The sequence below is a fragment of the Hipposideros armiger genome, unplaced genomic scaffold (assembly GCF_001890085.2).
Source record: "Hipposideros armiger isolate ML-2016 unplaced genomic scaffold, ASM189008v1 scaffold_44, whole genome shotgun sequence".
NCBI classification, from domain to species: domain Eukaryota; kingdom Metazoa; phylum Chordata; class Mammalia; order Chiroptera; family Hipposideridae; genus Hipposideros; species Hipposideros armiger.
The window spans coordinates 1,250,184-1,266,472 of NW_017731394.1; the positions used below are offsets into that span (position 1 = coordinate 1,250,184).

Genomic DNA, 16,289 nt, shown 5'->3' on the forward strand with positions numbered 1-16,289 from the left:
CACGGCTGCTCAGCTCGGGCTGACTCGAACCGCTGTTGCTCAGAGCTCAAACTCTTGAGCGAGCTCTTAACCAACTGAGCCACTCAGCCGGCCCTTAAATTTTATTTTTCTTATTTCATTTTTCAACTTTCTCCCCCCAAATTATTTGTACGCGTTATTTTTTTGTTTTTTTTTGAAGGATGACAGGAAGGTTAGTTTTTAAGGTTTCTCTTCAAGAATAGTAAATCTCATAGCATATTTGAGAAGATATTTGTAAATAATAGCTATAGGAAGTAGTATTTTATCATTCTGGTGTAAATTCTATTAATAGATCTTCTCAATATGCCTTAATAATTTTTTTTCTACTTCCAAGGAGATAATTAGTGTTTTAGTATAAAACAAAACAATATTAAAAAACACAATAGCAGGGCCGGCCGTGTGGCACGTTGGTTAAGAGTTGGCTTGGGACGCCGGCTCTGAGCAGTAGGGCCAATGACGTTGCACCCTCTATAGCTTTGACGTTGCACCCTCTATAGTTTAAGATGGTAAACAAAGGCTCGACCTGGAGCTGGGCTGCTGTGAGTCGCCTGTGACGGCATAGGCTGCAGTGGAGCTGCAGTGGGTTGCCGTGAGCAACCATGAGTGGCTGGCAGCTGGCGTGAGCGACTGGCAGCTGGCATGAGCTGCCATGAGCTGCTGTGAGCGGTTGTCCAGTGGCCGGCGACCGATCTGCCTCCGCTGGGAAGAGCACAATGATAATACCAACATGGGCCAGTGAAGCAACTTCCTCCACAACTAGACTGAAGAACAAAAGGACAGCAACTTGTCTGTTCCCCTTCTCCGATTCCCCAACGCTGTTCCCTCCCCCAATTCCCCAATAAAATCTTTAAAAAAAAAACAAACAATAGCAATCTTGAATCACTATGGTGTACCCCTGAAACTAATATAATATTGCATGTTAGCTATATTTTTAATAAAAAATTTTTTTAAAGATTTTATTGTGGAATTGGGGGAGGGGAACAGCGTTGGGGAGTCAGGGAAGGGGAACAGGCAAGTTGCTTCTCCTTTTGTTCTTCAGTCTAGTTGTGGAGGACGTCGCTTCACTGGCCCATGTTGGTATTGTGATCATTGTATTCTTCCTGGCTGAGGCCGATCAGTCACCGGCTGACTGCCGGCCGCTCACGCCGGCTGCTGGCCACACATGGTAGCTTATGGCAGCTCACTGTAGCAGGGGCTGCAGCCTACGCGGTCGCCAGTGACTCACGGCAGCCCAGCTCCAGGTCGAGCTGTTGTTCATCATCTTAGCTGTCGAGGGCAGTGTCACTGGCCTTCATTTGGGGTCCGAACCAGGGCTCAGCTGCTCAGAGCTGGCGTCCCAAGCCAGCTCTTAACCAACACGCCACTCAGCTGGCCCTAAAAATCTTTTTAAAAGCCACACAATAGCTTCACTTTTTGCTTCCCGGAATAATTTTACATTACACATTCAGTTAGACTTTCACTCTGGTTCCTATGATTATATTTAAACATTAATTCTAAGTGTTATTTATTCTTTCAAGTATAACTATATATTTTCTGTCCTTGTAGCAGTAATACTTTTTTGACATGTAATGGAAAGAAGAGAAGAATGTTTTTGAGAGGGCCAGAGAATCTTATATCCTCCATTTTTCTAAAATGACAAAAAAAAATGTAATGGAAGCTATTTAAACAATAAAAAGGTACAAATATAAAATGGAAAATGATAATTCCTTACTACAGTCCCACTTTTTAGAGAAGAGTTAACAGTTTGGTATTTACTCTTCTTTGATATCTTTGTATATCAAAACATATGTCCACCTAATCAATGTTTATAGCAACACTGTTATTAGGATATGCCGTCATTTGATCAATCCCCTGTTGATGGACCTATAGGTTGTTTCTACTTGTTATACACAATAACTATAATGAATATCTTGCACAAACAGCTTTGTGTTCACTTATTTCCATGGATAAATTTCTAGAAGTGGAACTTGTAGATCACAGAGGTATATATGTTTTTTGTTTAGCTATATATAGCTAGAATCCTGTCCTGTGATGTTAACAATCTCTTCTTGACAATATTTTAATTTCTGTCAGCCTTTTATGATAAGCATGCATGTATTTTTATTGTTCATAGGATGTCAAAACTTGAAATGCATGAGATTTTATATAAGTACAAATTTTTTTTTTTTAGCTGAGCCATCCTGCCACCTGTTGGCAGCTCAGCGGCAGCTCAGCTCGGGCTGGGAATCAAACCGGTGACCCTGTTGCTCAGAGCTCACACTCTTGTGCTCACACTCTTAACCAACTGAGCCACTTGGCTGGCCCTACAAATACTTTGACAAAACAAACTTTACAGTGTTAACCTCAATGTTATTTTTGAGGTTTATGTATCATGTTAAATGTAGACTATTTAGTTTCAGTTTTAATGTTATGAGCATTTTTATTTGCTCATTGGTGTTTTGTATTGGGACTTCAGGGTAAATTAATCACAAGAGACAATGCACATTTTTACTGGTTTCTTAATTGTTAATGGCATTATGTAAACTATTTATGTAACAATTATAAGTATGAATTGCTGATACCTTTGTAACTTTGTTTTTGCTTTAAGAAAGCTAGCTATTTTGAAATGTAATTTTCAGAATTTACACACAGACTTAGTCAGGCTTTTCAGCCTTATAGAAGTTTTGATGGGTTGAAGGTAATATAAGTCTCATCTATGAAAACATACTTGTATATGTAAGTAGTATTTATGCTGCAATTGTGTGAAGATCTTTATGTTTTCTCTTCGTAGGTATGCATTCCTCGGCAGCAACTGAGCTGTTTGTTACTGGATCTTTGCCAACCACTGGAACACTTCCACCCTCTGCCCTCTCTGCTTATCAGCATCCCACCACCTTCAGCAATAGAAACTTTGCTACCACCTCACCTTTGGTGCTACAGGATTCAACTTTTAACACTACATCAAATGGAATTTTAAATCCTCACGACCCTTTGCTCCAAATCAAGACTTCCCAGGGAACTGTTCCAACTGCTTTGGCTTTTGAGCGCCTGGGCAGTTGTGCGTTAAGTAATAGCATACCACCTCAGTCTTCAACATATCGCTCAGCGCAAGAGTCTGCACCCCATCTTTTACAACCTCAGTTTAGTGTGTTGCCTTCAGCACTTGGGGGAGCCCAGCAAACTCCTCAAGCCTACAGTTCAACTCTCTTTACTAGTTCTACTGCTTCCATTGAAAGAGCTCTTCTTCGAGAATGTAGTGTTATTAAACACCATCAGCGGCCTTCAGGTACCCAGTCTATTCAGGCACAACTGACTGGTTCACAGCATTCCTTACATAGTTATCTGTCAAATGCAAGTGTAGTTAATTTTCAGGAAACAAGCAGGCAGTCATCTTTATCCTGTAGCCCAGTTGGAGAGTCCACTCAGGTGAGCAATGGAGAATTGCAGCAGAAGACCGGCCAGGTCTCAGTGGAACTTGCTCAGTCTTACTCATCTGCGATCCCATCATCAGGATATCCTCCTTCCACTACAAAAGTAAAAAGCTGTTCTACGAAACAACCACTAACATCAACTAAGACCCCCAAACCTCAAAGCATAATTCCTCCTGTGCAAACACTAAGCTATTCCAAACCTTTACATAACCAGAGTTCTGTAATATCGGGCCAAGCACAAATTTATTCTACAGCGCAGCTACCAAGCCTTTTATCAGTTAGTCAGTCACAAAATTATGGTTTAGTACAGCCACATAATGTGCCATCTATTGTTCATTCACAGGTTTATAGGTCCAGCAAAGTTGAGAAGTTGCCATCCTTATATAAAACATTGACTTTTTCTGGGTCGTCTCAGACTATAACTTCTGAAAATGAGACACTTAATTATTCTTCTAATCAGCAAGAGGTATTATCTTCAGTTACAAACGAGAATTACCCTGCTCAAACAAGAGATCTAGCTTCAGTTAGCCAGTCTCAGAGTTATTCATCTGGTCATTCTCAGGGTTTATCACCAGTTAGCCAGACACAGGTTAGTTATTCATCTCAATCACAAGATTTGTCAGTTGTTAGCCCTTCAGAAAGCTATGCTTCAGGGCAGTCCCTAACATTAACCGCCCCTTCTCTTTCTTACTCTCCCGCCTCTCAGGCTCAGAATTTGCCAGATTCTAGCCCAAACCAGAATTATATTTCTATGCATTCTTCCCAAAATGCTCAGGCTCAAGGGTCGTCATCTCCCCAATCCCAAAAGTTTTTGCCTGCCGTCCAATCATCATCTTTTACATCCTCTACTCATTGTCAGACATTACAGAATAACATGCCTTCCCCTGATCCAAAGTCTTATGCTGAAAGAAAACTTGACTCAAATGTGTATACGTCTTCAAAGCAAGAAGATGGTTTTCCAATGGAAGAGTTACAGGTGTTACAGCCACAAGTATCTCTTGAGTCATCAACCCAAAGGCTATCTGATGGGGAAATGAATGTTCAAGAATCAGCTTATAAGGTGTCAAAGGCAGATGACAGATATTCTCAGAGTGTAATCAGAAGCAATTCCCGTCTTGAAGATCAAGTTGTTGGGATTGCTCTACAAGGGTCAAAAAAAGAAGAAAGTATGGTTGGTTCAGTGACACAACTTAACCAACAAATTGGCCAAGTCAGTAATGCAGCAACCCTTGAGATGAAGAAGGCAACTAATTTAATGCAGACTCCACAAATAAGGTTGAATACTAAAGACTTAAGCCAGCAGCATTCTCTTATACATAAGGCACATGAAGCCAAGGTCCAAGAGCAGCACGATCAAATAATTAATGCCTCATCTCAGATTCAAATTCCAAATCATGCTTTAGGGCATGGCCATCAGGCATCCCTTCCTAATACACAGATCCTTTTAGATTCTGCCTGTGACTTACAAATTCTTCAGCAGTCAATACTGCAGGCAGGTATAGGACAAGTAAAGACATCTTTACAAGTACAGCGTGTTCCAAGTCCTCAACAAATAGTACATCCTTTTCTTCAAATGGATGGCCATATTATTCAGAGCAATGGCGATCATTCTCAGCAGCAACTCCATACTCAGAATTCTGAAATTTTGAAAATGGACCTCTCTGAGTCTTCAAAGCCTTTACAACATCTAACAACAAAGGGCCACTTCAGTGAAACAAATCAGCATGACTCAAAGAATCATTTTGTTTCACTTGGGTCAATATGTTTCCCTGAGGCCATGCTTCTCAGTGATGAAAGGAATATTTTATCAAATGTAGATGATATCTTAGCAGCTACAGCAGCAGCTTGTGGGGTTACACCTTCTGATTTTTCCAAGTCAACTTCAAATGAAATCATTCCAGCTGTTGAAGATGGTGATTCTAAATCTCATTTTCAGCAGTCATTAGATGTCGGGCATGGGACTTCAGATTTTAACTCCATAACAGCAACAGTAGGAAAGCCACAGAATATAAATGATATTTCCTTAAATGGAAGTCAAGTTACTGTGAACCTTTCACCAGTACCGACCCTTCAGTCAAAAATTACTCTTGATCAACAGCACATTGAAACACCTGGTCAAAATAAAGCATCTAAACTAACTTCACCAGTGGTTGGACCAAGTCATGAAGCCCATGAGCAAAGTTCTGGCCCATTCCAGAAACAGTCTGCTACCAGTCATGAATCTGAAGATGACAGTGAAGTTCCTGTTGATAGTACATTAAATAATAACAGAAACCAAGAGTTTGTTTCTAGTAGTAGAAGTATAAGTGGAGAGAGTGCTACATCGGAGAGTGAGTTCACCTTAGGGGGTGATGACAGTGCTGCCTCCATGAATCCAACTAGGAGTGCACTTGCATTGTTGGCCATGGCCCAACCTGGGGAGGCGATCGGTGTCAAGACTGAAGAAGAAAACCAAGATTTAATGCATTTTAACCTTCAGAAGAAAAAAACTAAAGGGAAAGGGCAAACTAAAGAGGAAGACAACAGTAATCAGAAACAGCTGAAAAGACCTGCCCAAGGTAAACGCCAGAACCCAAGGGGAACAGATATGTATTTGCCATATACTCCTCCCTTAGATGGCTGCCATGATGGTTATCAGCATCAAGAAAAAATGAGACAGAAGATCAAAGAAGTAGAGGAAAAACAGCCAGAAGTCAAAACAGGATTTATTGCCTCTTTCTTAGATTTTCTGAAATCAGGGCCCAAGCAGCAGTTTTCCACTCTTGCTGTACGAATGCCTAACAGGACTAGACGACCGGGGACACAGATTGTTCGTACATTTTGTCCCCCACCACTTCCAAAGACTTTATCTACAACACCCACACCTTTAGTTTCTGAAACGGGGGGTAACAGTCCATCAGAAAAACTTGATAATGAACTTAAAAACTTAGAACATTTATCTTCATTTTCTTCTGATGAAGAAGATCCTGGAATATGCAGTCATGATATTTATAAAAGCTCCTCTACTACCTTACCTACTCTGGATGCTACTTCTGATAAAAAAAAGAAAACAGGTAAAGTTTTAAAATTTAGTTCATAATTAAGGCTTTATACTACTTTCCTGGCTATAAGACTGGGTTTTAAGCTTTCTTCACTTGAAGCAGGTCTGCAAATAAGTTTTCAGGACAAAATGCATAGGCAGTTATCTAAGGGACTTATTAATGTCCTTACCTGTAGGAAAATTCTGGGTTTTAGGTTTAGTAGTTCTGTATTTTCTTGACTTTTTGCCACATGCAACATAACTTACATGGTATGCTATCCCGACTTCTCTAAGCTGAGACATCTTGAGGTGGCTTATGGATATGACACATTGTTTTAAGGGCTCTGTTGTAGTATAAAATGGCATATATTTTCTTGGTATGCCAATTTTACCTGAAAGTTAACATTTACTATTAAATATGGTTATATTGTGTGCAGCATGCACATTAACATAATTAAGATAAAATTTTAAAATTTTGTGCTGGCTCCTGACTATATGTCCACATCTTTGGAGTATGTTTCACTTTAGTGTGTAGTTAAGGGAACATTTAGAGGCGCTGTTTAAAGATGCACTGCCTTATGTAAACAATTAACAAGTATAAACATAACTATTTTAAGGAATATGCTAAGGAAAAACTATATTTATAACAATAAAATAGCTACCACCTCTGTGCCAGGAACCAATAGCAATGTTGGGAGATACACTTTGTTGCCTTCAATATACAGACGATATAACTGAGAGTAAATAAATTGCCCTGGTCCATACAGCTAGTAAGTGGCAGAGCTGGAATCTGAATTAAAGTTTATCTGGTTCTAGAGCCTGTATTTATTCCTGCCTTGCTCTTTTGTATAAATAGAGTGGTGCTTCAAGAGTTAAACCTCGTTTTTTGATGTGCTTCTTAGTTTCTTTCTGGAGTTAAGACTACATTTAACTACTAAAGTGACGTGAAACAACTGCTATCCCAAATAATCTATTTGCATAAATGTCTGCTCATATATTTCTAAAAGAATTTTCATTTTGTTATACAGGGAAATTAGCATAATGGAAAGTCAGTGTGACAGTCAAAGACATGGATGTGACTAATCCTAGTAAGATTTTTACACTCCTCTCCCCATTTCAAAGTGCTTTGCAATTACTTTTATATTCCTTCTTACATTCCTAGAACAAACCTTTTGTAATCTCTGTTCTAAAACATCAATCTAAAACTGGTTTCTTCCAGAAAACTTATTATCTCATTTTTAGTGAAAATCATCACCATTAACCCAATTTTCACTATTAAGTCTTTGAATTCTCTCTTTACCATCCAATTGCCACCTCATCTGCAAGAACTCATCATCTCTTGCTTGGATTATTACAACAGACTTCTTATTAGAATCCCTCCCACAAGTCTCTACACCAGTCCATCCATCCTCCACTTTGTCATCACATTTATCTTTGTGAAAAAGGAAAACTGATTGTTATATCTCTGCTTTGAAATACTTGGTGCTTAATGGAAAAAAAAGAAATAACATGTAAAAATTCTCCTTTTCCATATTTTACTTTTGCACAACTCTTTCTACTTTCCCTCTTCTGTGACAACTGAATTTCTCATTGTTCCTTGGACCTGTGAGCTCCTTCACAATTGTGAGCCTTTAGGTTTTTCTCAACCTAGAATGCCCTCCTCTCCATTTTTTAATCCAGCAGACACTTAGTTATCTTTGAAGACCATCTTCTAAGTCACTTTGTGGAAGTTACTGCAAACAGAGTGAGTGCTCATATCCTCTAAATTCCCATAGCCATTAACTGTCTCTGGAAGGTAAAAGTTTTAAATTAAGTTTTAAATGAGGTTAATTTATCCATTTTTCCTTTTGTGATTTATGTTTTTTGTATCCTAAGAAATCTTTGCCTAACCCATGGTTACAAAAATTTTCTTCTGTTTTCTTCTAGAAGTTTGAAAGTTTTGCATTTTACATTTAGGTCTATGATCGATCCTTTTGATTTTATTTTTATATATGATATAAGGTATGGGTTGAAGTTAATTTTTCTGCATACAGAAGTCCAGAATCTCCAGTACCATTTGTTGAAAAGACAACCCTTTCTCCATTGATTGCCTTTGCACCTTTGTTAAAAATTGATTGACCACATTTGAGTGAATCTATTTTTGGACTCAGATCTGTTACATTGATCTGCGTTTATGCTTTCACCAATACCATGCTGTCTTACTGCTGTAGCTTTACGGTAAGTCTTTAAATAAGATAGTGTGAGTCCTCCAAATTTGTCTGTTTCAAAATTGTTTTGCCTACTTTAGTTCCTTAACTTTTCCATATAAATTTTCAAATCAGCTATTGCTATCTACAAAAACCCTGGCCAAGATTTTGATTTTGATTTCCTTCAATCTATAGCAATTTGAGAAAAACTGAACTGTTAACAATATATTGAGTCTTAACCAATTCATGAACATACTTGATTTCTTTCAGTAGCCTGTTTTGTAGTTTTTGGCATATAGTTAGATCTTACACATACTGTTAGATTTATTCCTGAATATTTTTTTGGTGCTATTTATTATAAATGATACTTTAAAAAGTTTTCAAATTCCAATTATTCATCAGTAGATTATAAAAATACAGTTGGTTTTTATATGTTGATCTTAAATCCTGTGACTCTGCACAACTGATTTATTCTAGAATATTTTCCTTTTAGATTCCATAGTTTTTTCTATGTAAAAAATTATGTCATCTGCAAATAAGGATAGTTTTATTTCTCTTCTTTTACATTCTTATGCCTTTTTCGTTCCTGCCTTAATACACAGGCTAGGATTTCCTATAAGAATGGTGAGTGTGGACATCCCGATCATGTTCTTGATCTTTTGGGGAAGGAAATCAATCTTTCACCATTAAGTATGATATTAACTTTAGGTTTTTTGTAGATGCCTTTTTTATCACATTAAAGAAGTTCCTTACATTTCTTAGTTTGCTGACAGTTTTTATAATGAATGGAAGTTGAATTTTGTCCAATGCTTTTACTTCATCTGTTGAAGTGATCATGTAGTTTTCTTATTTAGCTGTCAGCTTTTTTATACACTGATGAATTTTCTACTTTTTTTTTTTTTTTTGCATCTGTGTTCACAGTGGATGTTGATCTGTCATTTTCTTTTTGTAATACCTTTGGTTTTGGTATCTGGTTCTTGACGGTGTTTTGGTATTTTGTATCTTTGAAATGAAATTGGCCCATTTCATTTAAGTTGTCGAATTTATGGGTATAGAATTGTTAGTAGCATTTTCTCATTATCTTTTTAGTGTCTGTAGGTTCTGTAGTGATTACATTTCGGATATTGGTAATTTGTGTCTTCTCTCTTTTTGATGTTGGTAATTTGTGTCTTTTTTTTTTGTCTTGGTCAGTCTGGATCGAAGTTTAATTCTCTTGATCTCTTCAAAAAACCTGCTTTTAGTTTATTTTTCTCCTTTGTTGACAGTTTCATTGATTTTCTGCAGTTCTCATTATTTCCCCTTTTTTTGTTGATTTAGGTTTATTCTCTTTTTTCTAGTTTCTTATGGAAGAAGCCTAAATTGTTAACTTGAGACCTCTGTTTTCTGCTATAAGCATTTAATGTTTCAAACTTCTCTCTAAGCCCTGCTTTAACTGTATGCCACAAATTTCTATTATTTTCTCTCTCTGGCTTCTTGAGTTTAATACTTAGTTAATTTTTGTATTTGCTTGCTTTCTAACAAATAGCATTAAAGTGTTAGTTATCTTTGCACCACACTCTGACTCGATTCCTCTAGTTTCAATTTGTATGCTCTCACTGTCCTTTCTAAATGGTTTGTCACTTGACTTTTGATTTCCTTTTTAACCCAAGAGTTCTGAAGAATGGTGGTTTTGGGGTAGTTCCTAGTATGTTTTTGTTGTTGTTGTTGCTTTTGGTACTCCTTTATTACTAATTTATGGTCCTGTTGTATTGTGGTCAAGGGAATATGGCTTAAATAATGTCTGCATTTTTAAATGTATGGAAATTTTATTAGTAGCTTGGTAAATAGTCAATTTTTATAAATATCCCATTAATACCAAGTGATAATAGATTTTTTTGGTAATGTTCAAATCCGTTATATCTTTATTCTTTGTTTAATGTAATAAATTACATTAGGTTATATAAAAAAATGTATATGTATATGTTGGAGGTAAATGACAGGTCTAGAATTTGCCTTTACTATCCCAGCAAATATAAAAAGGCTGATGGCTAGATGAAAGAAGTATACCAAAATGTTCGTGGTTGTTACTGCTGGGTTATGGTGCGTGAGGGTTTGTATTCTCTACTTGTGTGTGTTTGAAATTTTTAATAATAAAAAGTTTTTTTAAATCCTCCCTATCCTTATTTGTTTTTAGATTGCTTGATCTGTTGATTCCTGCAAAAGGTGTGTTAAAGTTTCCAACTATGTTTTATTATTTACCTATTACTGTTTATTTGATATGTTTTGAACCCATGATGTAATCAGGTGTATAAAAGTTTGCTACAGTTAAATTTCCTTTTATCATAATAAAATCTTTTTCCCATTTTCTGTTTTTAATTTTGCCATACTAATTTTATTGTTAATGTTAGCATTTGTAGTATACTTTTCCATATCTCTATTTTCTTTCTTTCAGAACATTTTTTCTTGTGAAATAAAATTCACATGTGAAAATATAACACACATAAGGAAAACAAACACATAAAAATTTCCATAAATTTGAAAATGCCTACAGTACTTAAGCCATATTCCCCAACCACAATGCAGTAATTTCATAAAAGAATAGCAGAAATAAAAATAAGTTTTTATTTAAAAACTTCTAAGTAACTTGTAATCAACTTCTTCTAAACAACTCATGGCTTAAAAAGGAAACCAAAACTGAAGTAACAAACCACTTAGGACAGTGGAGCATAATATTTTAAAACCAGTGAGATGTGCCAAGAATGTGGAGCAAAAAAGAAAATTGATGGTGTCAAATGCTATTTGTTAGAAAGCAAGAAAGTACAAAAATAAATTGAACATTAAATTAAACCCAACTCATAACCTCTAGAACTAACCACTATCTGAGTTGGATGGTAATCACTTCCTTGCTTTTCTTTTATAATTTTACCACCTTTGTATGCATCCGTAAACATTATACTTTTATTTGGCTTGTTTTAAAACTTCATATAAAGGGCATCATACAGTATTGATACATTTTTCCCTCTAATAATTTGGAAGTTATACATTCTTTTAAAAAAATATTTGCTTAACTTTTAATTATGGAAATTTTCCAACATTGTACAAAAGTCCAAAGATTGGTATAATTAAACCAATTTATGCACCACTCAGTTTCAATAATCATCAATACATGGTCAGTCTTGTTTCATTCCTATCTTTACCTACTCTCCCACCCCTTGCTTATTTTGAAGAAATATTTCTGTTCTTCTCCTGGTTATAATAGGAATTACAATATATATTTCCAGCTTCTCAAAATCTGTTAATATCTTAATCTCCTCCTGAATAATATAAAGACTTCTAAACTTTAGAACTCCATTTAATATTATCATGTACTATCTTGTTTTCTAACACTCAACAAGACATCATTAATAGTGTTTTAAATAGTCAGTGTTTTTTAGATTTACTTATATATTTACCATATTGCCCTTCAGTCTTTATTGCACCTCATAGCTTCTCTTTGGGATTACATTGCTTATAACTAAAGCATGTCTTTTACAATTTCCTTCTCTGAGGGTCTGCTGGCTGGTGGCAATATCTCTGTTTTTGTACATAGATAGCTATGTGATTTGTTTTGCCATATAACTTAGAAAGTATTTTCAAAATTCAGTAACATTGCTATAATAAAGTCCCTTTTATTCCTTCCTTCATCCATTATTTATACAAGCAAGGTTTCTCAATTCTTATATCAATAAAAATGAATGACAGAAATAAAATTGCAAAACCAATCTCAGTAAGCAATATTCACCCACGGATCCATAAATAATTTTTAAATGCTACATCCACCAAAAGAAGCATTTTTTTTTACATTTATATTCTACTTAAATTAAATTTGAAAAAAATACCAATTCAGACCTACAATTATCATGTTAGAAATGCTTAATATTTAGAGCCTTCTTTCTGGTCACAAGACATAAAAAAAACCAATTTCCTTTTATATACCTTTTTGAGGCAGAAAAGTATGACAGTGTACTTAAAGTAGCATAAAAATATATTACATTAGGATAAAATTCTGTAGTATGGGCTCCTAACATGATTAGATTATTTTTCCTAGTGTTATTTAGATAGAATTGACATACAAATTGTAAATTCAAGATGTACAGCATGACTTGATTAGATTATTCATCTGTATTTCTTCAGCAGGCCTTTCTCCTTGACTGGGAGGAATCATATAAATGTATGAGGATAGTTTTGATATGGGGTACAGAACAGGTAGGTTGGCTGGTAATAGCTGCTGGATCTCCCCAACCCCTCCTCTCTCTAGTTGCCAAGCACTTTAGTTCACTTCCTTTGCCAATCTGCTTTTCCATTTTTTTCTGTTTCTTAACTCAGGATTAACCTCAGGCTCCGCTTTCCCTCTCAACCCCTCCATCACTCTAGGCTGGTAGAGTTCACTTTTTCCAGGGATTGGCTTTTGCATTTTGGCCAATGATCCCCTGCTGCCGACAGCTCAGTATAAGCAAGGGAATCGCTGACGTTCCTGTTTTTATTTACTTATTATATATATTAGTATTATTTTAGTTCATCATCATTCAAAATTACCAGTTGAATTCTACATGCTCTTTATATTTGTTTCTCAACCCAGAGTTCCTCTATCAGCGCTAGCCTTCAAAGTACTTTTTTAACAGCTTTATTAAGTTAAAATTCATATACCATGATACCCACCCATTTAAAGTATACAATTCATTGGTTTCATAGAGTTGTCCAACCATGGCCACAGTCTGGTTTTAGAACATTTTCATCAGCCATTAAGAAACCCATTACCAATCAATACCTGTCGCCTTGCAGCTGCCGTTTCTGTAGGCCAGGAATACCCACACCCAAACCAGCCACAGGCAACCACTAACCCACGTTTTCTATAGATGTGCCCCTTTTTGGACATTTCATGTGAAAGAAATCATATAATATTTGACCTTTTGTAGCTGGCTTCTTTCATTTGGCATGTTTCCAAGGTTTATGCATATTGTAGCATGTATCAGTACTTCATTCTTTTCTGTTTCCTAATGTGGATATACCACATTTTGTGTATCCATTCATCAGTTAGTGGACATTTGGAGCTTTTTCCACTTTTTGGCTATTGTGAATAATGCTGCTATGAACATTCATGTACAAATATTTGTGTAGAGGTTATTTATTTCTCTAGAAAGTGGTAGTGAGAGTGGACTTCCTTGGTCATGCAATAACTCCGTGCTTAACATTTTGAGGAATGGCCATACTGTTTTCCAAAGTGGCCATATCACTTTACATTCCCTCCAGCAATGAATAAGGGTTCCAGTTTCTCCACATGTCAGCTAACACATTATTGTCTGTATTTTTAATTATAGCCATCCTAGTAGGTATGAGATTGCATTTATCTAATGAAGTTGTATTGATCTAATGAGGTTGAACAGCCTTTCATGTGCATGTTGACAGTTTTTATATCTTTGGACAAATGTCTATTCAAATCCCTTGATAATTTTTTTAATTGGGTTATCTGTCTTTTTATTATTAAAGTAAAAGAGTTCTTTACATATCCTGGATCCAAACCTCTGGTAAGTATATGATTTTTAAACATTGTTTCCCATTCTGTGCGTTATCTTTTCACTTTCTCAATGGCATCAATTGCAGCACAAGTTTTAAATTCTGATGAAGTCCAGTTAAATTTTTCTTTTGTCACTTATAAGGTCATAAAGATTTATACCTGTGTTTCCTCTGAGAGTTTTATACTTTCAGCTTTCACATTTAGGTCTCTGATCCATTTCCAGTTCATTTTTATATTTATTATAAAGTAGGGATCCAACTACATTCTTTTGTATGCAGCTTTCCAGTTGTCTGAGCACCAGTTGTGAAAAGACTATTCATTCTTTCCCCCATTCAATGGTTTCTGGCACCTTTAGTGAAAATTATTTGCCCATAAATATAAGTTTATTTCTGAACTTTTCATTTTACTCTGTTGATCTATATGTCTGCCCTTATACCACTGTCACACTGTCTTAACTACTGTAGCTTAACTACTGTAGCTTTGTAGTAAGTTTTGAAATTTCAGAAATATGAATCTTCTAACTTTGTTCTTTAATTATTTTGGCTATTCTGGGTCTCTTGCATTTTCTTTGAATTTTAGGATCAGTTTGTCAATTTCTGCCAAAAAAAATGCAGCTAGGATTTGACAGGGATTGTGCTGATGCTATAGATCAATTTGGGAGTATTGCCATCTTTACAGTGTTGAGTCTTCCGATCCATGAACATGTGATGTTTTTCCATTTATTTAGACCTTTATTCTTTCAACAATATCTACAGTTTTCAGAGTGTAAACTTTGCACTTTTGTTAAATTTATTCCTAAGTATTTTCTTCTTTTTGATATTATTATAAATGGAATTATGTTCCTAAATTCATTTTTGGATAGTTCATTACAAGTATATAGAAATACAATTGATTTTTTTTATACTGATCTTGTACCCTGCAAACTTGCTGAACTTATTTATTAGTTCTCATGGTTTTTTGGTGGATTTTCTATATACAAGATCAAGTCACGTGCAAATAGAGATCCACGCATCTTTCAGAGATATTGCAGGTTCAGTTCCATACCACCACAGTAAAATGAATTTCACAATAATGTGAGTCGCGTGCAGTTTTTGGTTTCTCACTGCGTGTAAAAGTTATGTTTATACTATAGTGTAGTCTATTAAGTGTGCAATAGCATTAGTCTGAAAAAAACAATGTATATCCCTTAATTAAAATGTATTGCTAAAAAATGCCCCATTGATTGACTCTTCCTTTCACAAATGATTTCTCTATATCATGCGATCCTGTTTGATAGCAATTTATCCACAGTAGAACTTCTTCCAAAATTGGAGTCAGTCTTCTCAAACCTTGTCACTGCCTTATCAACTAAGTTTATATAATACTCTAGATCCTTTATTGTCATTTCTGTAATCTTCACCAGGAGTATGTTCCATCTCAAGAAAAATTTTTTTTTTTTTTTTTTGCTCATCTGTAAGGAGCCGCTCCTCATTGTTAGTTTTATCATGAGATTGCAGCAATTCAGTTACATCTTCAGGCTCCACTTCTAATTTGAGTCCTCTTGCTGCTTCTACCACAACTGCAATTACTTCCTCCACTGAAGACTAACTCCTCAAAGTCATGAGTGTTGTAATCAACTTTTTCCAAACTCCTGTTAATGTTGGTAGTTTGACCTCTTCCCACGAATCATTAATGTTCTTAAGGGCATCTAGAATAGCGAATTTTTCCAGAAGGTTTTTAATTTACTTTGCCTGGACCCACCAGAGGAATCACTATCTTTGGCAGCTATAGCCTTATGAAATGTTATTTCTTAAATAATAAGACTGAAAGTCAGAATTACTCCTTGACCTATGGGCTGCAGAATGGATGTTATGTTTGTAGGCATGAAAACATTAATCTTGTACTTCTCCATCAGAGCTCTTGGGTGACCAAAGTATATTGTCATTGGGCAGTAATGTTTTCAAAGGAATCTTTTTTTTTTTCTGAGCTGTAGGTCTCAATAGTAAGCTTAAAATATTCAGTAACCATGTTGTAAACAGATGTCATCCAGCTTTTATTGTTCCATTTATAGAGCACAGGCAGAGTAGATTTAACATCATTCCTGAGGGCCCTAGGATTTTTCAGAATGGTAAATGAATATTAGC

General features: G+C 35.8%; 1 protein-coding gene across 6 annotated transcripts in view; it reads left to right on the forward strand.

Moving 5' to 3' along the window:
• The window catches only part of QSER1 (glutamine and serine rich 1), a 66,332-nt gene that overhangs the window by 23,764 nt on the left and 26,279 nt on the right, over positions 1-16,289 (forward strand). For all 6 annotated transcript variants that reach the window (XM_019639482.1, XM_019639481.1, XM_019639480.1 and 3 more), the window contains one exon: positions 2,789-6,481. In XM_019639482.1, the coding sequence (XP_019495027.1) occupies positions 2,789-6,481 (3,693 nt within the window). The remainder of the gene's footprint in view (positions 1-2,788; positions 6,482-16,289) is intronic.